Genomic DNA, 25,115 nt, shown 5'->3' with positions numbered 1-25,115 from the left:
CCAAAGTATCTTAGAGTGTACCCTCAGTGAGAGGATAGGAAATATACACAAGATATATATACCCAATAGCAAAATTATGCAGTATAGTCTTAGAAAACAGTGCAAACAATGTATAGTTACAATAGGATGCAATGGGGAAACATAGGGATAGGGGCAACACAAACCATATACTCCAAAAGTGGAATGCGAACCACGAATGGACCCCACACCTATATGACCTTGTAGAGGGTCGCTGGGACTATTAGACAATAGTGAGAGTTAGAAAAATAACCCTCCCCAAGACCCTGAAAAGTGAGTGCAAAGTGCACCAAAGTTCCCCTAAGGACAAAAGAGTTGTGTTAGAGGAATAATGCAGGAAAGACACAAACCAGCAATGCAACAACTGTGGATTTCCAATCTAGGGTACCTGGCGAACAAGGGGACCAAGTCCAAAAGTCACAAGCAAGTCGGAGATGGGCAGATGCCCAGGAAATGCCAGCTGCGGGTGCAAAGAAGCTTCAACTGGACAGAAGAAGCTGAGGTTTCTGCAGGAACGAAAAGGGCTAGAGACTTCCCCTTCGGTGGAAGGATCCCTCTCGCCTTGGAGAGTCGTGCAGAAGTGTTTTCCCGCCGGAAGGACGCAAACAAGCCTTGCTAGGCGCAAATTGTGCGTTTGGCGTTTTTGGACGCTGCTGGGGCCCAGGAGGGACCAGGAGGTCGTAAATTGGACCTGAAAAGAGAGGGGACATCGAGCAAGACAAAGAGCCCTCACTGAAGCAGGTAGCACCCGGAGAAGTGCCAGAAACAGGCACTACGAGGATGTGTGAAACGGTGCTCGCCGAAGTTGCACAAAGGAGTCCCACGTCGCCGGAGACCAACTTAGAAAGTCGTGCAATGCAGGTTAGAGTGCCGTGGACCCAGGCTTGGATGTGCACAAAGGATTTCCGCCGGAAGTGCACAGGGGCCGGAATAGCTGCAAAGTCGCGGTTCCCAGCAATGCAGCCCAGCGAGGTGAGGCAAGGACTTACCTCCACCAAACTTGGAATGAAGAGTCACTGGACTGTGGGGGTCACTTGGACAGTGTCGCTGGATTCGAGGGACCTCGCTCGTTGTGCTGAGAGGAGACCCAAGGGACCGGTAATGCAGCTTTTTGGTGCCTGCGGTTGCAGGGGGAAGATTCCGTCGACCAACGGGAGATTTCTTCGGAGCTTCTGGTGCAGAGAGGAGGCAGGCTACCCCCACAGCATGCACAAGCAGGAAAACAGTCGAGAAGGCGGCAGGATCAGCGTTACAGAGTTGCAGTAGTCGTCTTTGCTACTATGTTGCAGGTTTGCAGGCTTCAGGCGCGGTCAGCGGTCGTTTCCTTATCAGAAGGTGAAGAGAGAGATGCAGAGGAACTCGGCTGAGCTCATGCATTCGTTATCTGAAGTTTCCCCAGCGACAGAGACCCTAAATAGCCAGAAAAGAGGGTTTGGCTACCTAGGAGAGAGGATAGTCTAGCAACACCTGAAGGAGCCTATCACAAGGAGTCTCTGACGTCACCTGGTGGCACTGGCCACTCAGAGCAGTCCAGTGTGCCAGCAGCACTTCTGTTTCCAAGATGGCAGAGGTCTGGAGCACACTGGAGGAGCTCTGGACACCTCCCAGGGGAGGTGCAGGTCAGGGGAGTGGTCACTCCCCTTTCCTTTGTCCAGTTTCGCGCCAGAGCAGGGGCTAAGGGGTCCCTGAACCGGTGTAGACTGGCTTATGCAGAATTGGGCACATCTGTGCCCAACAAAGCATTTCCAGAGGCTGGGGGAGGCTACTCCTCCCCTGCCTTCACACCATTTTCCAAAGGGAGAGGGTGTCACACCCTCTCTCAGAGGAAGTTCTTTGTTCTGCCATCCTGGGCCAGGCCTGGCTGGACCCCAGGAGGGCAGCTGCCTGTCTGAGGGGTTGGCAGCAGCAGCAGCTGCAGTGAAACCCCAGGAAGGGCAGTTTGGCAGTACCAGGGTCTGTGCTACAGACCACTGGGATCATGGGATTGTGCCAACTATGCCAGGATGGCATAGAGGGGGCAATTCCATGATCATAGACATGTTACATGGCCATATTCGGAGTTACCATTGTGAAGCTACATATAGGTAGTGACCTATATGTAGTGCACATGTGTAATGGTGTCCCCGCACTCACAAAGTTCAGGGAATTGGCTCTGAACAATGTGGGGGCACCTTGGCTAGTGCCAGGGTGCCCTCACACTAAGTAACTTTGCACCTAACCTTTACCAAGTAAAGGTTAGACATATAGGTGACTTATAAGTTACTTAAGTGCAGTGAAAAATGGCTGTGAAATAACGTGGACGTTATTTCACTCAGGCTGCAGAGGCAGGCCTGTGTAAGAATTGTCAGAGCTCCCTATGGGTGGCAAAAGAAATGCTGCAGCCCATAGGGATCTCCTGGAACCCCAATACCCTGGGTACCTTAGTACCATATACTAGGGAATTATAAGGGTGTTCCAGTAAGCCAATGTAAATTGGTAAAATTGGTCACTAGCCTGTTAGTGACAATTTGAAAGTAATGAGAGAGCATAACCACTGAGGTTCTGGTTAGCAGAGCCTCAGTGAGACAGTTAGGCACCACACAGGGAACATATACATGCACACCTATGAGCACTGGGGCCCTGTGTGACAGGGTCCCAGTGACACATACATATAGGCCACAAACCTATGAGCACTGGGGTCCTGACCAGCAGGATCCCAGTGACACATAACAAACATACTGAAAACATAGTGTTTTCACTATGAGCACTGAGGCCTGGCTATCAGGATCCCAGTGAGACAGTGAAAACAGTGACAAACACCCTGACATACACTCACAAACAGGCCAAAAGTGGGGGTAACAAGGCTAGAAAGAGGCTACCTTCTCACACAACCCCCCCCCAAACGAAGGACAATAAGGCTAACCTTGGCCAGTTGAGACTTTATTGTCTAAGTGGTGATAAGTAGAGAGTAGCTCTGCAATAGACTGGTTACTCCCTTTATCATCCACTATATGGTTACTTCCCTGTGGGGATGTAAACCACCCTGTTTGAAGTTTTTTAGCTAAGCAACAATGTGAAGATGTATTTTCAGAGTTTCTATCAGTAAGTTTTAGTTTAGAGCAGTGGGAATTGTCCACTGAACCTATTTGTAGTGATGGAAATGCCAGACAGGGATGCTGTCTCAGAAAAGCCATAGCTGGGCAAAAACTTTGTCCATATGGCTGGAAGAGAGAACAGGGATGCTGTTTCTCTTGGGTTGGAGCAGGGCAGGGATGCTGTCCTATCCGCTCCACACTAGGGCAGGGATGCTGTCCTAAGTGTTGTGAGGCAGTGCAGAGTTTCTGCACTAAAGTTTCTCTGGGAGGGTTGGAGGGATGCTCCATGTTAACTAAAATGGTGCTCTTTTTCTCACCAATGTTAGTTATCCCACAGAGAGGTACTTCCACCTCAGGGAGTACAGTTTTGCCAACTGATGATTCCCTTGGAACAGGTGCCACCCCAGGAGAGGTTTCTCCCACCACAGGAATGGTATCCTGAATGGTAGGGTGGTTAGGGGATACTGTGATACCCTTTTTACCTGTTGATGGAGAGGGTTCCTGAGTTTTCAGGCCTTCTCTCCTTTGCTTTTTCATTTCAGTAGAAATGAGAGGGAACAATTCCTCAGGGATGCCCAGCATGGCTGCATGGGCATAAAACTCTACATCAGCCCAACCTGAGGCCTCTAGGTCATTACCTAAGAGACAGTCTACAGGTAAGCTAGGTGATACCACCACCTGCTTAGGGCCAGTAACTCCACCCCAACTAAACTGAATTATAGCTAAGGGAAGAAACTTAGTGGAGTTATGGACATCAATAATCTTATACTGTTGTCCAATGATGTGTTGATCAGGGTGCACTAGGTTTTCAGTCACCAAAGTGAAACTGGCACCTGTGTCCCTGTAGGCCAAGGCCTCAACACCATTTATTGAAACTGTCTGCCTGTTCTTATCCATTGTAAGGGGACAAGCAGCCAGTGTGGCAAGGCCAATGCCACTAGGTGTGACAGAAACTGTCTTGGGACTGATGACATCAGTTTCCACTATGGACCCATAAGTGAACCCAACTACACCCTTTGCTTGACTGTTGCCAGCAGTCCCACCACTAGTACCACTACTGCTAGGGGCACTAGAGCTTGATGTATTAGTGGTGGTAGGCTCAGGGGGTTTACCTGGACAGGACTTATCCCCTGGCCTATGGCCTCTATTTTTACACACAAAGCACCAAGGCTTTTTAATGTGTGCAGGTTGAGAAGAAGAGGAAGAATTAGTTTTATCCCCACCCTCTGAAGAGTGTTTAAGATTTGAAGTGGGATCTTTGGTTTTACCCTTATCCCCATGCTTATCTTGAGATTTTTCACCATCTTTCTTCTTATTGCCATCTTTGTCACCCCCTGTATGAACTTTTCTGTTCACCCTTGTTCTGACCCATTTGTCTGCCTTCTTTCCCAATTCTTGGGGAGAGGTCAGATCAGAGTCTACTAGGTACTGGTGCAACAAATCAGACACACAATTATTAAGTATATGCTCTCTCAGGATTGTGTTATACAGGCTTTCATAATCAGTAACTTTACTGCCATGTAACCACCCCTCCAAGGCCTTCACTGAATGGTCAATGAAATCAACCCAGTCTTGTGAAGACTCCTTTTTGGTCTCTCTGAACTTTATCCTGTACTGTTCAGTGGTTAAGCCATAACCATCCAGGAGTGCATTCTTAAGAACTGTAAAATTATTGGCATCATTTTCTTTCACAGTAAGGAGCCTATCCCTACCTTTTCCACTAAATGATAGCCATAGGATAGCAGCCCACTGCCTTTGAGGGACATCCTGTACAACACAGGCCCTCTCAAGTGCAGCAAACCACTTGTTAATGTCATCCCCCTCCTTATAAGGGGGAACTATCTTGTGCAGATTCCTGGAATCATGCTCTTTTGCAGGATGACTATGGGGAATACTGCTGCTGCCACCATGGGTATCTAAACCCAACTTCTGTCTTTCCTTCTCTAATTCAAAAGACTGTCTATCCAAATCCAGCTGTTGCTTTTTAAGCTTCAGTCTGGTTTGTTCCACCCTCAACTTATTGAGTTCCCTCTCTAACATTCTGTCATCAGGGTTGGTGGGAGGGACATTTCTAGAAACAGAGCTATGATGGGAATGAACAGAAGGAGACCTGTCCCTTACAGAGGCCAACTTAACAGCTTGGTTTACAGAAACATTACTACCAGTATGGTGAGAATAAATGCTTTTGCTATGATGTGAGACAACACTATTTCTATGGTGTGGCTCATCATCATTACCATCTATGCTAGATTGTCTAGTAATGGGCAGGCTAGGAAGTTTCTTTCCTGAATCTTTTCCTGGGGGAGTCCCTGAATCAGATTGGGAACTATTAGGTACTTTTTCAACAGATGGGGCACCTATGGCCTTATCCTGTTCTCTAAGCATGTTAATTAACAGTTCCAAGGCAGGATTCTTCCCTACACTCAAACCTCTCTCTATACAGAGACTCCTTGCTCTTTTCCAGCTAAGGTTGTCATATGCAAGTTTGGACAGATCAACACTTTGGCCTGTGCCAGACATTTTTTAGAGAGAGTTAAAGTGATAGAGAAAGAGACAAAAGTTTTCAGAACTTTTTGGAAAGACAGAAAAAAAACTTTTTAAACTTTTAAGAACTTTTTGAAAGTTTAGAAGTACTTTTCAGCACTTAGAAAAGAGTGAAAAGAGGAAATGCAAAACTTTTTGGCTATGTGTATATACACTGACCTTGTTTTGTATATTTTTCTCTTATGAAAAGTACAATGACAAGAGTGGTAAGTAGTCTCAAGCACTTATCCCACCACTGCACAACCAATGTAGGAGGCTGGACTGGCTTGTAGTGAGTACCAAGGGGTACTTGCACCTTGCACCAGGCCCAGTTATCCCTTATTAGTGTATAGGGTGTCTAGCAGCTTAGGCTGATAGATAATGGTAGCTTAGCAGAGCAGCTTAGGCTGAACTAGGAGACGTGTGAAGCTACTACAGTACCACTTAGTGTCATATGCACAATATCATAAGAAAACACAATACACAGTTATACTAAAAATAAAGGTACTTTATTTTTATGACAATATGCCAAAGTATCTTAGAGTGTACCCTCAGTGAGAGGATAGGAAATATACACAAGATATATATACCCAATAGCAAAAATATGCAGTATAGTCTTAGAAAACAGTGCAAACAATGTATAGTTACAATAGGATGCAATGGGGAAACATAGGGATAGGGGCAACACAAACCATATACTCCAAAAGTGGAATGCGAACCACGAATGGACCCCACACCTATGTGACCTTGTAGAGGGTCGCTGGGACTATTAGACAATAGTGAGATTTAGAAAAATAACCCTCCCCAAGACCCTGAAAAGTGAGTGCAAAGTGCACCAAAGTTCCCCTAAGGACAAAAGAGTCGTGTTAGAGGAATAATGCAGGAAAGACACAAACCAGCAATGCAACAACTGTGGATTTCCAATCTAGGGTACCTGTGGAACAAGGGGACCAAGTCCAAAAGTCACAAGCAAGTCGGAGATGGGCAGATGCCCAGGAAATGCCAGCTGTGGGTGCAAAGAAGCTTCGACTGGACAGAAGAAGCTGAGGTTTCTGCAGGAACGAAAAGGGCTAGAGACTTCTCCTTCAGTGGACGGATCCCACTCGCCTTGGAGAGTCGTGCAGAAGTGTTTTCCCGCCGGAAGAATGCCAACAAGCCTTGCTAGGCGCAAATCGTGTGTTTGGCGTTTTTGGACGCTGCTGGGGCCCAGGAGGGACCAGGAGGTCGCAAATTGGACCTGAAGAGAGAGGGGACGTCGAGCAAGACAAAGAGCCCTCACTGAAGCACGTAGCACCCGGAGAAGTGCCAGAAACAGGCACTACGAGGATGCGTGAAACGGTGCTTGCCGAAGTTGCACAAAGGAGTCCCACGTCGCCGGAGACCAACTTAGAAAGTTGTGCAATGCAGGTTAGAGTGCCGTGGACCCAGGCTTGGCTGTGCACAAAGGATTTCCGCCGGAAGTGCACAGGGGCCGGAGTAGCTGCAATGTCGCGGTTCCCAGCAATGCAGCCCAGCGAGGTGAGGCAAGGACTTACCTCCACCAAACTTGGGCTGAAGAGTCACTGGACTGTGGGGGTCACTTGGACAGCGTCGCTGGATTCGAGGGACCTCGCTCGTCGTGCTGAGAGGAGAACCAAGGGACAGGTAATGCAGCTTTTTGGTGCCTGCGGTTGCAGGGGGAAGATTCCGTCGACCCACGGGAGATTTCTTCGGAGCTTCTGGTGCAGAGAGGAGGCAGGCTACCCCCACAGCATGCACAAGCAGGAAAACAGTCGAGAAGGCGGCAGGATCAGCGTTACAGAGTTGCAGTAGTCGTCTTTGCTACTATGTTGCAGGTTTGCAGGCTTCCAGCGCGGTCAGCGGTCGTTTCCTTATCAGAAGGTGAAGAGAGAGATGCAGAGGAACTCGGCTGAGCTCATGCATTCGTTATCTGAAGTTTCCCCAGAGACAGAGACCCTAAATAGCCAGAAAAGAGGGTTTGGCTACCTAGGAGAGAGGATAGGCTAGCAACACCTGAAGGAGCCTATCACAAGGAGTCTCTGACGTCACCTGGTGGCACTGGCCACTCAGAGCAGTCCAGTGTGCCAGCAGCACTTCTGTTTCCAAGATGGCAGAGGTCTGGAGCACACTGGAGGAGCTCTGGACACCTCCCAGGGGAGGTGCAGGTCAGGGGAGTGGTCACTCCCCTTTCCTTTGTCCAGTTTCGCGCCAGAGCAGGGGCTAAGGGGTCCCTGAACCGGTGTAGACTGGCTTATGCAGAATTGGGCACATCTGTGCCCAACAAAGCATTTCCAGAGGCTGGGGGAGGCTACTCCTCCCCTGCCTTCACACCATTTTCCAAAGGGAGAGGGTGTCACACCCTCTCTCAGAGGAAGTTCTTTGTTCTGCCATCCTGGGCCAGGCCTGCCTGGACCCCAGGAGGGCAGCTGCCTGTCTGAGGGGTTGGCAGCAGCAGCAGCTGCAGTGAAACCCCAGGAAGGGCAGTTTGGCAGTACCAGGGTCTGTGCTACAGACCACTGGGATCATGGGATTGTGCCAACTATGCCAGGATGGCATAGAGGGGGCAATTCCATGATCATAGACATGTTACATGGCCATATTCGGAGTTACCATTGTGAAGCTACATATAGGTAGTGACCTATATGTAGTGCACACGTGTAATGGTGTCCCCGCACTCACAAAGTTCAGGGAATTGGCTCTGAACAATGTGGGGGCACCTTGGCTAGTGCCAGGGTGCCCTCACACTAAGTAACTTTGCACCTAACCTTTACCAGGTAAAGGTTAGACATATAGGTGACTTATAAGTTACTTAAGTGCAGTGAAAAATGGCTGTGAAATAACGTGGATGTTATTTCACTCAGGCTGCAGTGGCAGGCCTGTGTAAGAATTGTCAGAGCTCCCTATGGGTGGCAAAAGAAATGCTGCAGCCCATAGGGATCTCCTGGAACCCCAATACCCTGGGTACCTTAGTACCATATACTAGGGAATTATAAGGGTGTTCCAGTAAGCCAATGTAAATTGGTAAAATTGGTCACTAGCCTGTTAGTGACAATTTCAAAGTAATGAGAGAGCATAACCACTGAGGTTCTGGTTAGCAGAGCCTCAGTGAGACAGTTAGGCACCACACAGGGAACATATACATGCACACCTATGAGCACTGGGGCCCTGTGTGACAGGGTCCCAGTGACACATACATATAGGCCACAAACCTATGAGCACTGGGGTCCTGACCAGCAGGATCCCAGTGACACATAACAAACATACTGAAAACATAGTGTTTTCACTATGAGCACTGAGGCCTGGCTATCAGGATCCCAGTGAGACAGTGAAAACAGTGACAAACACCCTGACATACACTCACAAACAGGCCAAAAGTGGGGGTAACAAGGCTAGAAAGAGGCTACCTTCTCACAATGATTCCCTTGGAACAGGTGCCACCCCAGGAGAGGTTTCTCCCACCACAGGAATGTTATCCTGAATGGTAGGGTGGTTAGGGGATACTGTGATACCCTTTTTACCTGTTGATGGAGAGGGATCCTGAGTTTTCAGGCCTTCTCTCCTTTGCTTTTTCATTTCAGTAGAAATGAGAGGGAACAATTCCTCTGGGATGCCCAGCATGGCTGCATGGGCATAAAACTCTACATCAGCCCAACCTGAGGCCTCTAGGTCATTACCTAAGAGACAGTCTACAGGTAAGCTAGGTGATACCACCACCTGCTTAGGGCCAGTAACTCTACCCCAACTAAACTGAATTATAGCTAAGGGAGGAAACTTAGTGGAGTTATGGACATCAATAATCTTATACTGTTGTCCAATGATGTGTTGATCAGGGTGCACTAGGTTTTCAGTCACCAAAGTGATACTGGCACCTGTGTCCCTGTAGGCCAAGGCCTCAACACCATTTACTGAAACTGTCTGCTTGTACTTATCCATTGTAAGGGGACAAGCAGCCAGTGTGGCAAGGCCAATGCCACTAGGTGTGACAGAAACTGTCTTGGGACTGACTACCCCAGTTTCTATGATGGACCCATAAGTGAACCTAACTACACCCTTTGCTTGACTGTTGCCAGCAGTCCCACCACTAGTACCACTACTGCTAGGGGCACTAGAGCTTGATGTATTAGTGGTGGTAGGCTCAGGGGGTTTACCTGGACAGGACTTATCCCCTGGCCTATGGCCTCTGTTTTTACACACAAAGTACCAAGGCTTTTTAATGTGTGTGGGTTGAGAAGAAGAGGAAGAATTTGTTTTATCCCCACCCTCTGAAGAGTGTTTAAGATTTGAAGTGGGATCTTTGGTTTTACCCTTATCCCCATGCTTATCTTGAGATTTTTCACCATCTTTCTTCTTATTGCCATCTTTGTCACCCCCTGTATGAACTTTTCTGTTCACCCTTGTTCTGACCCATTTGTCTGCCCTCTTTCCCAATTCTTGGGGAGAGGTCAGATCAGAGTCTACCAGGTACTGGTGCAACAAATCAGACACACAATTATTAAGAATATGCTCTCTCAGGATCAAGTTATACAGGCTGTCATAATCAGTGACTTTACTGCCATGTAACCACCCCTCCAAGGCCTTCACTGAATGGTCAATGAAATCAACCCAGTCTTGTGAAGACTCCTTTTTGGTTTCTCTGAACTTTATCCTGTATTATTCAGTGGTTAAGCCATAACCATCCAGGAGTGCATTCTTAAGTACTGTAAAATTATTGGCATCACTTTCTTTCACAGTAAGGAGCCTATCCCTACCTTTTCCACTAAATGATAGCCATAGGATAGCAGCCCACTGCCTTTGAGGGACATCCTGTACAACACAGGCCCTCTCAAGTGCAGCAAACCACTTGTTAATGTCATCCCCCTCCTTATAAGGGGGAACTATCTTGTGCAGATTCCTGGAATCATGCTCTTTTGCAGGATGACTATGGGGAATACTGCTGCTGCCACCATGGGTTTCTAAACCCAACTTCTGTCTTTCCTTCTCTAATTCTAAAGACTGTCTATCCAAATCCAGCTGTTGCTTTTTAAGCTTCAGTCTGGTTTGTTCCACCCTCAGCTTATTGAGTTCCCTTTCTAACAATCTGTCATCAGGGTTGGTGGAGGGATATTTCTAGATACAGAGGTATGATGGGAATGAACAGAAGGAGACCTGTCCCTTACAGAGGGCACCCTAACAGCTTGGCTGACAGTGTAATGTGAGAGCACATCATCTGTATGATGTGACTCCACCTCAGCACCAACTATGCTAGACTGTCTTGTAATGGGAAGGCTAAGAAGTTTCTTTCCTGAACCTTTACCTGGGGGAGTCCCTGGATCAGATTGAGAACCATTAGCTACTTTTTCAACAGATGGGGCACTTTTAGCCTTATCTTGTTCTCTAAGCATGTTAAGTAACAGTTCCAAGGAAGGATTCTTCCCTACACTCAAACCTCTCTCTATGCAGAGACTCCTTGCTCCTTTCCAGCTAAGGTGATCATATGCAATCTTAGACAGGTCAACATTTTGGCCTGTGCCAGACATTTTTATAGAGAGTTAAAGTGATAGAAAAAGAGAAAAAAGTTTGTCAGAGCTTTTAGAAAGACAGAAAAAAAAACTTTTTTAACTTTTTAGAACTTTTTAGAAAGTTTAGAAGTACTTTTCAGCACTTAGAAAAGAGTGAAAAGAGGAAATGCAAAACTTTTTGGCTATGTGTATATACACTGACCTTGTTTTGTATATTTTTCTCTTATGAAAAGTACAATGACAAGTGTGGTAAGTAGTCTCAAAGCACTTATCCCACCGCTGCACAACCAATGTAGGAGGCTGGACTGGCTTGTAGTGAGTACCAAGGGGTACTTGCACCTTGCACCAGGCCCAGTTATCCCTTATTAGTGTATAAGGTGTCTAGCAGCTTAGGCTGATAGATAATGGTAGCTTAGCAGAGCAGCTTAGGCTGAACTAGGAGACGTGTGAAGCTACTACAGTACCACTTAGTGTCATATGCACAATATCATAAGAAAACACAATACACAGTTATACTAAAAATAAAGGTACTTTATTTTTATGACAATATGCCAAAGTATCTCAGAGTGTACCCTCAGTGAGAGGATAGGAAATATACACAAGATATATATACACAATAGCAAAAATATGCAGTATAGTCTTAGAAAACAGTGCAAACAATGTATAGTTACAATAGGATGCAATGGGGACACATAGGGATAGGGGCAACACAAACCATATACTCCAAAAGTGGAATGCGAACCACGAATGGACCCCAAACCTATGTGACCTTGTAAAGGGTCGCTGGGACTATTAGAAAATAGTGAGAGTTAGAAAAATAACCCTCCCCAAGACCCTGAAAAGTGAGTGCAAAGTGCACTAAAGTTCCCCTAAGGACAAAGAAGTCGTGTTAGAGGAATAATGCAGGAAAGACACAAACCAACAATGCAACAACGATGGATTTCCAATCTTGGGTACCTGTGGAACAAGGGGACCAAGTCCAAAAGTAACAAGCAAGTCGGAGATGGGCAGATGCCCAGGAAATGCCAGCTGTGGGTGCAAAGAAGCTTCTACTGGACAGAAGAAGCTGAGGTTTCTGCAGGAACGAAAAAGGCTAGAGACTTCTCCTATGATGGAGGGATCCCACTCGCTGTGGAGAGTCGTGCAGAAGTATTTTCCCGCCAAAAGAATACCAACAAGCCTTGCTAGCTGCAAATCATGCAGTTAGCGTTTTTGGACGCTGCTGTGGCCCAGGAGGGACCAGGAGGTCGCAAATTGGACCAGGAGGTAGAGGGGACGTCGAGCAAGAATAGGAGCCCTCTTAGCAGCAGGTAGCACCCGGAGAAGTGCCAGAAACAGGCACTACGAGGATGCGTGAAACGGTGCTCACCCGAAGTTACACAAAGGAGTCCCACGTCGCCGGAGAACAATTTAGGAGGTTGTGCAATGCAGGTTAGAGTGCTGTGGACCCAGGCTGGACTGTGCACAAAGGATTTCCGCCGGAAGTGCACGGAGGCCGGAGTAGCTGCAAAAGTCGCGGTTCCCAGCAATGCAGTCTAGCGAGGTGAGGCAAGGACTTACCTCCACCAAACCTGGACTGAAGAGTCACTGGACTGTGGGGGCCACTTGGACAGAGTTTCTTGATTCGAGGGACCTCGCTCGTCGTGCTGAGAGGAGACCCAAGGGACCGGTAATGCAGCTTTTTGGTGCCTGCGGTTGCAGGGGGAAGAGTCCGTCGACCCACTGGAGATTTCTTCGGAGCTTCTAGTGCAGAGAGGAGGCAGACTACCCCCACAGCATGCACCACCAGGAAAACAGTCGAGAAGGCGGCAGGATCAGCGTTACAGAGTTGCAGTAGTCGTCTTTGCTACTATGTTGCAGGTTTGCAGGCTTCGAGCGCGGTCAGCAGTCGATTCCTTGGCAGAAGGTGAAGAGAGAGATGCAGAGGAACTCGGATGAGCTCTTGCATTCGTTATCTAAAGTTTCCCCAGAGACAGAGACCCTAAATAGCCAGAAAAGAGGGTTTGGCTATTTAGGAGAGAGGATAGGCTAGCAACACCTGAAGGAGCCTATCACAAGGAGTCTCTGACGTCACCTGGTGGCACTGGCCACTCAGAGCAGTCCAGTGTGCCAGCAGCACCTCTGTTTCCAAGATGGCAGAGGTCTGGAGCACACTGGAGGAGCCCTGGGCACCTCCCAGGGGAGGTACAGGTCAGGGGAATGGTCACTCCCCTTTCCTTTGTCCAGTTTCGCGCCAGAGCAGGGCTAAGGGGTCCCTGAACCGGTGTAGACTGGCTTATGCAGAAATGGGCACCAAATCTGCCCATGAAAGCATTTCCAGATGCTGGGGGAGGCTACTCCTCCCCTGCCTTCACACCATTTTCCAAAGGGAGAGGGTGTAACACCCTCTCTCAGAGGAAGTCCTTTGTTCTGCCATCCTGGGCCAGGCCTGGCTGGACCCCAGGAGGGCAGATGCCTGTCTGAGGGGTTGGCAGCAGCAGCAGCTGCAGTGAAACCCCGGGAAAGGCAGCTTGGCAGTACCAGGGTCTGTGCTACAGGCCACTGGGATCATTGGATTGTGCCAACTATGCCAGGATGGTATAAAGGGGGCAATTCCATGATCATAGACATATTACATGGCCATATTCGGAGTTACCATTGTGAAGCCACATATAGGTAGTGACCTATATGTAGTGCACGCGTGTAATGGTGTCCCCGCACTCACAAAGTCCGGGGAATTGGCCCTGAACAATGTGTGGGCACCTTGGCTAGTGCCAGGGTGCCCACACACTAAGTAACTTAGCACCCAACCTTTACCAGGTAAAGGTTAGACATCTAGGTGACTTATAAGTTACTTAAGTGCAGTGTAAAATGGCTGTGAAATAACGTGGACGTTATTTCACTCAGGCTGCAGTGGCAGGCCTGTGTAAGAATTGTCAGAGCTCCCTATAGGTGGCAAAAGAAATGCTGCAGCCCATAGGGATCTCCTGGAACCCCAATACCCTGGGTACCTCAGTACCATATACTAGGGAATTATAAGGGTGTTCCAGTAAGCCAATGTAAATTGGTGAAATTGGTCACTAGCCTGTTAGTGACAATTTGGAAAGAAATGAGAGAGCATAACCACTGAGGTTCTGATTAGCAGAGCCTCAGTGAGACAGTTAGTCACTACACAGGTAACACATTCAGGCACACTTAGGAGCACTGGGGCCCTGGATGACACATACAACTAAAACAACATATATACAGTGAAAAATGGGGGTAACATGCCAGGCAAGATGGTACTTCCCTACAGGTGAGAAAAGAAATGCAAAACTTTTTGGTTAGGTGTACATACACTGAACTTGTTTTGTATATTTTTCTCTTATGAAAAGTACAATGACAAAAGTGGGAAGTAGTCTCAAAGCACTTATCCCACCGCTGCACAACCAATGTAGGAGGCTGGACTGGCTTGTAGTGAGTACCTAGGGGTACTTACACCTTGCACCAGGCCCAGTTATCCCTTGTTAGTGTATAGGGTGTCTAGCAGCATAGGCTGATAGATAATGGTAGCTTAGCAGAGCAGCTTAGGCTGAACTAGGAGACGAGTGAAGCTCCTACAGTACCACTAGTGTCATATGCACAGTATCATAAGAAAACACAATACACAAATATACTAAAAATAAAGGTACTTTATTTTTATGACAATATGCCAAAAGTATCTCAGGGAGTACCCTCAGTATGAGGATAGCAAATATACAGAAGATATATGTACACAATACCAAAATATGCAGTAATAGTATTAGAAAACAGTGCAAACAATGTATAGTTACAATAGGATGCAATGGTGACACATAGGGATAGGGGCAACACAAACCATATACTCCAAAAGTGGAATGCGAACCACGAATGGACCCCAAACCTATGTGACCTTGTAGAGGGTCGCTGGGACTATTAGAAAATAGTAAGGGTTAGAAAAATAGCCCACCCCAAGACCCTGAAAAGTGAGTGCAAAGTGCACTAAAGTTCACCAAAGGACATAGAAGTCGTGATAGGGGAATTCTGCAGGAAAGACACAGACCAGCAATGCAACAATGATGGATTTCCAGTCGAGGGTACGTGTGGAACAAGGGGACCAAGTCCAAAAGTCGCAAGCAAGTCGGAGATGGGCAGATGCCCAGGAAATGCCAGCTGTGGGTGCAAAGAAGCTGCTACTGGACAGTAGAAGCTGAAGGTTCTGCAGGAACGACAAGGGCTAGAGACTTCCCCTTTGGAGGATAGATCTGCACGCCGTGGAGAGTCGTGCAGAAGTGTTTTCCTGAAGAAAGACCGCCAACAAGCCTTGCTATCTGCAAATTGTGCGGTTAGGGTTTTTGGGTGCTGCTGTGGCCCAGGAGTGACCAGGATGTCGCCAATTGTGTCTGGGGACAGAGGGGGCATCGAGCAAGACAAGGAGCCCTCTCATCAGCAGGCAGAACCCGTAGAAGTGCCAGAAACAGGCACTACGAGGATGCATGAAATGGTGCTCACCCGGAGTCGCACAAAGGAGTCCCACATCGCCGGAGGACAACTTAGGAAGTCGTGCAATGCAGGTTAGAGTGCCGTGGACCCAGGCTGGATTGTGCACAAAGGATTTCCGCCAGAAGTGCATGGAGGCCGGAGTAGCTGCAAAAGTCGCGGTTCCCACCAATGCAGTCTGGCGTGGGGAGGCAAGGACTTACCTCCACCAAACTTGGACTGAAGAGTCACTGGACTGTGGGAGTCACTTGGACAGAGTTGCTGGATTCAAGGGACCTCGCTCGTCGTGGTGAGAGGAGACCCAGGGTACCGGTGATGCAGTTCTTTGGTGCCTGCGGTTGCAGGGGGACGATTCCGTCGACCCACGGGAGATATCTTCGGAGCTTCTAGTGCAGAGAGGAGGCAGACTACCCCCACAGCATGCACCACCAGGAAAGCAGTCGAGAAGGCGGCTGGATCAGCGTTACAGAGTTGCAGTAGTCGTCTTTTCTACTTTGTTGCAGTTTCGCAGGCTTCCAGCGCGGTCTGCAGTCGATTCCTTGGCAGAAGGTGAAGAGAGAGATGCAGAGGAACTCGGATGAGCTCTTGCATTCGTTATCTAAAGAATCCCCAAAGACAGAGACCCTAAATAGTCAGAAAAGAGAGATTGGATACTTAGGAGAGAAGATAGGCTAGCAACACCTGAAGGAGCCTATCAGAAGGAGTCTCTGACGTCACCTGCTGGCACTGGCCACTCAGAGCAGTCCAGTGTGCCAGCAGCACCTCTGTTTCCAAGATGACAGAGGTCTGGAGCACACTGGAGGAGCTCTGGGCACCTCCCAGGGGAGGTACAGGTCAGGGGAGTGGTCACTCCCCTTTCCTTTGTCCAGTTTCGCGCCAGAGCAGGGCTAAGGGGTCCCTGAACCGGTGTAGACTGGCTTATGCAGAAATGGGCACCATGTGTGCCCATGAAAGCATTTCCAGAGGCTGGGGGAGGCTACTCCTCCCCTGCCTTCACACCATTTTCCAAAGGGAGAGGGTGTAACACCCTCTCTCAGAGGAAGTCCTTTGTTCTGCCACCCTGGGCCAGGCCTGGCTGGACCCCAGGAGGGCAGAAGCCTGTCTGAGGGGCTGGCAGCAGCAGCAGCTGCAGTGAAACCCCGGGAAAGGCAGTTTGGCAGTACTAGGGTCTGTGCTACAGACCACTGGGATCATGGGATTGTGCCAACTATGCCAGGATGGCATAGAGGGGGCAATTCCATGATCATAAACATGTTACATGGCCATATTCGGAGTTACCATTGTGAAGCTACATATAGGTAGTGACCTATATGTAGTGCATGCGTGTAATGGTGTCCCCGCACTCACAAAGTCCGGGGAATTGGCCCTGAACAATGTGGGGGCACCTTGGCTAGTGCCAGGGTGCCCTCACACTAAGTAACTTTGCACCTAACCTTTACCAGGTAAAGGTTAGACATATAAGTGACTTATAAGTTACTTAAGTGCAGTGTAAAATGGCTGTGAAATAACGTGGACGTTATTTCACTCAGGCTGCAGTGGCAGGCCTGTGTAAGAATTGTCAGAGCTCCTTATGGGTGGCAAAAGAAATGCTGCAGCCCATAGGGATCTCCTGGAACCCCAATACCCTGGGTACCTCAGTACCATATACTAGGGAATTATAAGGGTGTTCCAGTAAGCAAATGTAAATTGGTAAAATTGGTCACTAGCCTGTTAGTGACAATTTGAAAGAAATGAGAGAGCATAACCACTGAGGTTCTGGTTAGCAGAGCCTCAGTGAGACAGTTAGGCACCACACAGGGAACTCATACATATAGGCCACAAACTTATGAGCACTGGGGTCCTGACTAGCAGGGTCCCAGTGACACATAACAAACATACTGAAAACATAGGGTTTTCACTATGAGCACTGGGCCCTTGCTAGCAGGATACCAGTGAGACAGTGAAAACACCCTGACATACACTCACAAACAGGCTAAAAGTGGGGGTAACAAGGCTAGAAAGAGGCTACTTTCTCACAGCTTCTCTAATGGTAACAATATATGAATACTGTGACGGCAACACCAGTGCCAGTTAGGATGTATTACAGGTACACTATCTCCACAGATGGTGCCATGGAAGGATGAGATGGATTCGATTCACGGCACTAGTGCGGTTGTCATTGTTTCCTGGACGTAGAGCTGCCTCGGTTATTGACACAGGTTACTGAGGGAAATGGACAGTCACATAGTGAAGAGTGAGGAAGCCTATGGACAGTTTTAACAAATTGGTCTATGCAGGTAACGTTATTTCTAGCCAGATCTAAAGAGACAAGCGATAGGAACAGCCGGGAGTGTGTGGTGGTATCCCACTGCTCAGTATAATCATTGGGGTAGGGAGGGACACTGGAGTGAGCAAGTCAAACCCTATTAAAATGCATTCATTTTTCGTGCAAAATTCTGAAATAAAACCCTCTTTAAAGTGCATGTATATCTGGGACACCTCAAACGATAGCAACCCATTTATTTGCCTAATTTATGTAAGAAACTGAGTTTTCTTGGGAACTAAACACACGTTTTTGTTGTAGTTGAAGTATATTGATGCGGATCCAATACAGTACATAAAAATGATAACTCACACAGAAATCAATGATCTCACGTTTCCACGTGCCAAGTGTGACTAGAACATCCACTTCTCTTATCTTTTGCTCTCTTGGACTTGTAGTCCTGCAGTTACAGCAAGAAACGCAAAGCACAACACAAAGAGAATAAATCTAGAACTGTATAAATGTTTCACACCCGAAAAGAACCAACCAGAGAGCTCTGAGAGATTTGTGTTTCATATAAAAGAAAAAATCACTTACGGGTTTTGCTAAGAAGTTTTGATATCTGAAAATACTACAGCCAAAAACTGATGGTACTGTAATTTCAAAAGTATGGAAGCTCTGCTAAAGAGCGCCGGAAGTATTCTATTAAATGCAGAGAAGAGATGCGTACAAGTGCAGTTAGAGTGTCCCATGAAAAGTACCGCAACTTAGAGGTAGAGTACAGCTGCTGTCCCATTAGAGGTCTAGCAGTTAGAGGTACAGCAGCTCTTCTAAGAGATGATTCTGTGTCATCCAGTGGCGCAGCAAGGATGGCCTGGGCCCTAATGCAAGCAAGGATGATGCGCTTCGCCAAATGTTGAGGAATACAAGACATCCCTAAATGGAGTGCAGTCGGTTACTCTCATACATTGGCTCTGGTACCATTGCACCTGCTGCACTAATTATGCAATTCTTGTGCATAAAAAGCCCTGAAGCCTAATGAGAAGTTTAAACGCTGTTATCTTAAAAGCAAGGCAGCACTGAAGAGAAGTAGTGCCCAACAGTTCTGCCAAGAAATGATGATACAGTGCAATTAAAAGATAGCAACTGAGTTCAGAAGTGCAGAGGTGGTCTTGTTAAAAGTGTAACAACCTTCAGTAAAGTACTGTTTTATTAGGAATATAGCGGCTAGTGTGTGTACCTGGCTCCCACCTAGACGGGCGTGGCCACTTTAAGCTTCTCAGGCAGCTGACATTTTTGGCATAAAGTTACCCAAAACAAGCGGCAGAGGTCAGAGGACAGAAGAGGATTCTCTACACCTGGCAATCCCGACCCTAGAGAGATGAATGGAAATTTGGGGACTCCCTGAGATTAGTTGTGTGGCAAAAAGTTGTGTAAATAGAGGCAGCCTCCCTGCTCTGGTGACTGGCTGGTGATGTTTTCGAGAAGATGGCCGAGTGAATAAATAATTCGCAGGTTAAACACGGCCCATGTTGTGCAGAGTAGACAGTGGAGCAACCAACTGGCCATATACTTGTGGTCTAAAAGGGCCGTGACCTGATACATGAAGAGAAATTCTTTGCACCATGCTCTGTATTCGTTTAAAACACTGTAATACTGACTGTTTTATTTAATTAAGGTATATTGTAAGCAGTTTAAAAATAGTTTTGAGGTGAGATTTCAGGTATCTCTATTTGTTTTTGAAAGGGAAAAATACCGTCATTTGCTGATTATCACATTTTTTACCACCTTTGATATTAAAATACCAACCAGGCGACGGCCATAAGTGTATCATGACTGTAGACCATCACAGTATGAGTGGGGCTTTGCTGGACTAGCGTCAAAAAGTTTGACGATAGTCCAGCAATGTTCAGGAAGGCCCATTGAAAAGAGCCTAGTGTCAGTTTAATGCCTGCCCTGGGCAGGCCTTACAAAATGATGCTAGAATGGCGCAGTGAGATCTTGTAGATTTCACTGCTCCATTTTTTGGGCCTCCCTGCGGGGGAACACCTCCCTGGCATACATAATACCTGGCGCAGGTATAATGTGGCGCAAGGGTTTACAAACTGGCGCAAGGGTGACATTGTGTCAGTTTGTAATTACGGGGCAGGATGGGGGACTGTTTTGCGCCACAGTAGCGTAAAAATGTTTATGTTACAGCAGCGCAAGGGGCTGGTACATGAGCCCCTGAGAGAGCTGTAAAGGCAGGCATGTGATGCCGGCTTATTTCCTTGTGAGAGCTATTTGAACCCGAAAATGGATATACCTTTTTCTTGTAAGTTAATTTTAAAACCGGTTTTCTCACAAATTTGAAACTAGATTGTTGTTCTATTACTAAACAGAACAGCTTCGTAGGGGCGTAAATGTCTTCCTTTTATCATGAAAAATCAGAAGCAGAAAACTTTATGATCTACAGGCGTATTTGTATCCTTGGTGAGAATTATGGGAAATTTGCAGGAGAAAAACACCACAGCTTTGTACACCCACACTGTAGGTTGAACATGGCGGTGACAGAAGTACTCGTGCCCTAAAATGGCTCATACACTTTTCGGAGAGAAACTAAGACCTGGAGAGGATGGGTAACAGGACAGAGGGCCTTTAATAAGGGAGGAAAGCATCCACTACAGCTGTGCAGCTAACGCAGGGGTGGCGTTGCCCTCGCCGCACAGACAGTTGAGCAGGGTTAGAAAAATAGTCTGATTTGATATTTGTGGGACTTTTCTGTCAGGATATTAGTAAACAAAAGCCTATAAATGACAATATAAGGGAATACAGTGACAGAGATTAAATGTGGGGCGGAGAGGTGTCAGATGAGCCAAGCATAGTGAAGGAAATTGAAAAGGAAAACTTATGAAAGTGAGGAATTAAGAATAGGGAGATGCGACTTAAGAAAGGATAAAAGAGGAAGGTAAAAAGGAAAATATAAGGAGTGAAGAAAAAAGTAATGAATAGAGCAAAACATGGTAAATAGCCAAAAATGAAGAGAGTAGGAAGGAAGGATAAAAGGGAGGCCATGTAGAAGGAAACATGAAACAAAGGAATAAAGGTTAAAGAAAGGAAAGATAGAATGATGGAAGGTTAAAGAAAGGAAAGATAGAATGATGGACGGAAGAGCGAAAGGCTGGATTGGTGAAAGGATGGATGAAAGGATGGTCAGATGGATCGATGAAAAGAATGATGATTAGATGGATGAACAGATACATGATCGTGCCAATGGGTGGGTAAAATATTGACTAGATAGAAAGGTGGCAGTAAAGCTGGATAGGAGATGATAGATGGAAGGAATAATGAGAGAATGATTGGGTAAGTAGGTGGATAGTTGAGTTAAAGAATGGATGGGTGCGTGAAAAGATTGGCGAATGATTGGAAAAGCAAATGAATGGATAACAGAATGCGTGGACCAATAAATGTGTGGTTGGGTGAAAGGTGAAAGAATGGAAGGGTGGGGGGATGGTTGGCTGAAAGGATGGTTGGATGAAAGGGCATATGAATAGGTGAAAGGGTCGATAAATGATAAAATGGTGGATGGATTGAAAAACAAAATGGTGAAACGAGCAATAGATTGAATGGTGGAATGATGACTGGTGAAATAATGAATTGGTGGAAGAGTGAAATGATGTATGGATAGGATAATGTCTAAAAGGAATGACGATAGATGGACGAAAAGAAAGATAGAAGAACTCTGCTAGGCAGGGTCATCCTTGTTCACTTTGTCTGCCCAGTGCCATTAGAGGCATGGGTCACAGTGGTGGGCATTTTTATTTTCGGGCTATTCAGTCCTACTACTCTTGGACTTGACATGAAAGACAATAAAAAGCATTCTTGTCTGGGAGCTCTGGTAAACTTGCTGCAACCTGAGAAAATCAAGTTGGCAATGGTCAAGAGAGACAAAGTCATAGGACACCCATAAAGCAAAGTCTTCCTGAAGTCTGTCGTGATAATGAAGGAGGGAGGTTGCAGGGGAAGGAATTAAATTATTAGTGTGGGATGAGGAATGGTGTTGACAGTATTACCCTACCATGGCATATGGACATGTCCCTAATGCTTTTTCCTCTGCACAGGGGGTCATTAACTGTGCTAAGAAGTGCTGATAATGCCCAATAAACATATTGCAGCGCTGCTGAGATGTGGTATATGTTCCTCTTAACAGTGAAAAAGGCCAACTGGCCTGCCGGTAGGTGCTAGTAATCTACTACTTAAGTATAGCACCTTTCTTCTGAAGTACTAATAAATTAGTGTTAAGGACATAACAGCCTTGCTGAGAAGTACAAGTATTGAGCACTAAAGTATAACAAACCATCTGACGCATGTAGATGCTCTTCTAAGAAGTGACTAACTAAGACAATGGTTAATTTTATTAGAAGTAAAGTCCAATTTGGCTAGTCAGTATCCAGCACATACTTCGAGCATTTCCGCACGCTTTTGGAATTGGCTCTGCATCAGAGGCACCAGGAGGGAGGCAAATTGCACTACCTCGATTACTTCCTGTTCATGGGACAGGTGGGGACAGAGGAGTGCAAGGACACACTGAAGGCTTTCCAAAACCTAACCAGGAATTGGGGTGCCTCTAACAGCAGACAAGACAGTGGATCGGACTCAAAACTAGTGTGCCTAGGAATAGAGCTGGACTCAGTGGCTGGCACATCCAGGTTACCGGAGGACAAGGTCAGAGAGATAAGGGAGAAAACTGGGTCAATGTGTGGCAAAGACAAGGCAATGCTCCACGAATTACAGAAGCTAATTGGCAAACTCAACTTCATGGCTCGGGTCATAGCAGCCGGGCAGGTGTTTTCAAGACATTTAACCAGGCTGACAGTGGGTTTATGAGAAAAACACCACCATATTAGGCTAGGGGCAGGAGTAAAAAGGGACTTGGCTATGTGGGATTCCTTTTTGGCCTGCTTCAATGGGCTCCTTATATGGAAGGGAGGATAGGTAATAGCCCAGTAGATAGCCCTGTCCACAGATGCGGCTGGCACCCATGGTTTGGGGACAATACTGGGAAGTGAGTGGTACACAGGGCAGTGGCCTGGAAGATGTCACGAACTGGACATCACCAGGAATATAACTTTCCTTGAACTATTCACCATAGTGGTGGCTCTGAAAGTTCTGCAGGACAGGCTGAGGGATATATAAATTACACTGTGGTCTGATAACCAGGAGGTGGTACAGGCAATAAAGAAAGGCAAAGCCAGCTGCCTGGATATACTGAGATTGTTTAGGTGTGCGGTGAAGTGGCAGCCAGAGGGGAACCTTGACATTAGCGCACAGCATGTCCCGGGGTGAAAAACTCACTGGCAGATACATTCTATCGTTCCCAGATCAGTAGGTTCAGGAGGCTAGCACCACATGCTCCAAAAACAATGACACAATTTCCAGAGGATTTGTGGGAACTGGCGGAACGGACCTGTCCATCCTGACCGAGCAGGCCCTTGCACCCGGCACAGCAGGGCATTATAACAGATATATGAACATAGTGATGCAGGTGGGGGGCCTGCAGTCACTGGGAGACCCAGCAGCCACGGCTAGGGCAGTGGAGCGCTTCATCAAATGGTCCTACTTGCAGATGAGGACAAAATCCTGAGCTCAAGCTCACCTACCGGCAGTGGCACGTTTCCCTAAACAAAGAACAGGCAAGGACCCCACAGCCTTGCATTACATCAGGACAGCCATGAAAGGGTACAAGCGCCTGGAAGGGAATAGGCAGGCAAAAGGTGGCCTATAGATTTTTGCAAAATGAACCAGGAGGTGCACATCCTCAAAGGAATGGCGGACAACCCCTTTACAGAGCAGCATTCACTACAGCATTCTTTGGGGCATACAGGGTACATGAGCTAGTATCCCCAGCTAAGAAGGATACAGGCTCTGCATGCCTGCAGGTGGATGACGTCAGATCAGGGTTGAACAAAATAGAGCTGCTACTTAGGAATTCCAAAATGGACCAGGCTGGCAAAGGGACTTGTGTGCATATTCACTACATAGAGGATCCCTGATACTGCTGTTTGCCACCTCCTCAACTACTTGGCAGTGCGGTCTACCGGGGAGGGAGGCTGCTCTTCATGCACTGTAATATGGAATTGTTGAGCAGATTTCAGTTCACGGCTATTATGTGCAAAGGCTTGAGGCAGGTGGGCTTCCCTCCTTCCACATTTGGCTCCCACTCGTTTAGGATAGGGGCAGCCACAACAGCAGCGCAGCATGCAATGCCTGAGACCAGAATTAAGAAAGTGGGCAGATGGCGCTCTAACACCTTAAAAAACTATGTGAGTCCTCAACTGTTGTAACCAAAGCGGGTGGCACGCTGCAAGAAGAGCTGATGGATGTGCTGTTACTTTGACAGGGGCTAAGCCCTGGACAGGCACTCATTGATTCACATGATGCAGGCATGGTGGACCCACAGCAGCATAAAACAGGCTGGAGGGCCGGAAGCCATGAACATCAAGTGGTGGGGCTACCCAGGGATGAAATGGGAACACCTTGTGGCGACATCGAGCAAACTACGAGCATCAGGTTCCAGGTACCCAGATGATTTAATTATACATTTGGGAGACAACAACATTGCACAGTTGGGAAAAAAACACCTCCTACATGACTTACTGATTGAGCTAACAGAGGCGGAGAAATCGTTTGACAGCACCACAATAATTTGGTCAGAGATCATCCCCAGGCTCAAATGGCGAAGGGCCATGTCTAAGGGAGCAGTTGACCTCTCCAAGAGAAAGCTGAAGACACAGTCAGCAAACTTTGCAAGGCCCCTGGCTTGGAAAGCATTCATCCAAGACCCTGGGAATTGCATGCATTTGATGGGGTGCACCTGTCAGAGGAGGGAATTAGAGTGTTTTGGTCTAACTTATGGGCAGCATTGCGTTGATGGGCTGCATATCAAATACAAAAAAGGGAGACCACAAAAGACACAAAGGGGTAGCCCGCCTGAAGATATGGGCCTCACAGATGGCGTGGAGGTAAAAAAGGGGCATCTGTTGGTTAAGAAGGCTCACCGGCAAGACGGTGTGTTAAAGGAAGGCCACTGATCTGAGGATGCCTTACGGCAGGGTAAGTGGGGCCAGCAGGGGGAGTAAGCGGAGCACTGCACTCGCAGCCCAGGCCCACCGGACAGACAGCCAGGCACAAAAACTCACAGACACGGTAGCAAGTTGAGTCTAAAACAGCAGTAAGAAGCAACCCACCTCACAAGTAGAAATAAACCAACAGAAACTTGATGACCTTCAAAAGCAGAGTATATGT

General features: G+C 47.2%; 1 protein-coding gene across 1 annotated transcript in view; it reads right to left on the bottom strand.

Moving 5' to 3' along the window:
* LOC138246886 (uncharacterized) overlaps positions 1 to 24,558 on the bottom strand; it is a 727,672-nt gene extending 703,114 nt beyond the window's left edge. The window contains exon 1 of the mRNA XM_069201635.1: positions 24,468 to 24,558. Within this exon, the coding sequence (XP_069057736.1) occupies positions 24,468 to 24,558 (91 nt within the window). The remainder of the gene's footprint in view (positions 1 to 24,467) is intronic.
* Positions 24,559 to 25,115: the final 557 nt, after the last annotated feature.

Source organism: Pleurodeles waltl, chromosome 7, assembly GCF_031143425.1.
Source record: "Pleurodeles waltl isolate 20211129_DDA chromosome 7, aPleWal1.hap1.20221129, whole genome shotgun sequence".
Classification (NCBI taxonomy): Eukaryota; Metazoa; Chordata; class Amphibia; order Caudata; family Salamandridae; genus Pleurodeles; species Pleurodeles waltl.
Note: the sequence above shows the minus strand (reverse complement) of the source record. Positions and strands in the feature narration are given on the sequence as shown.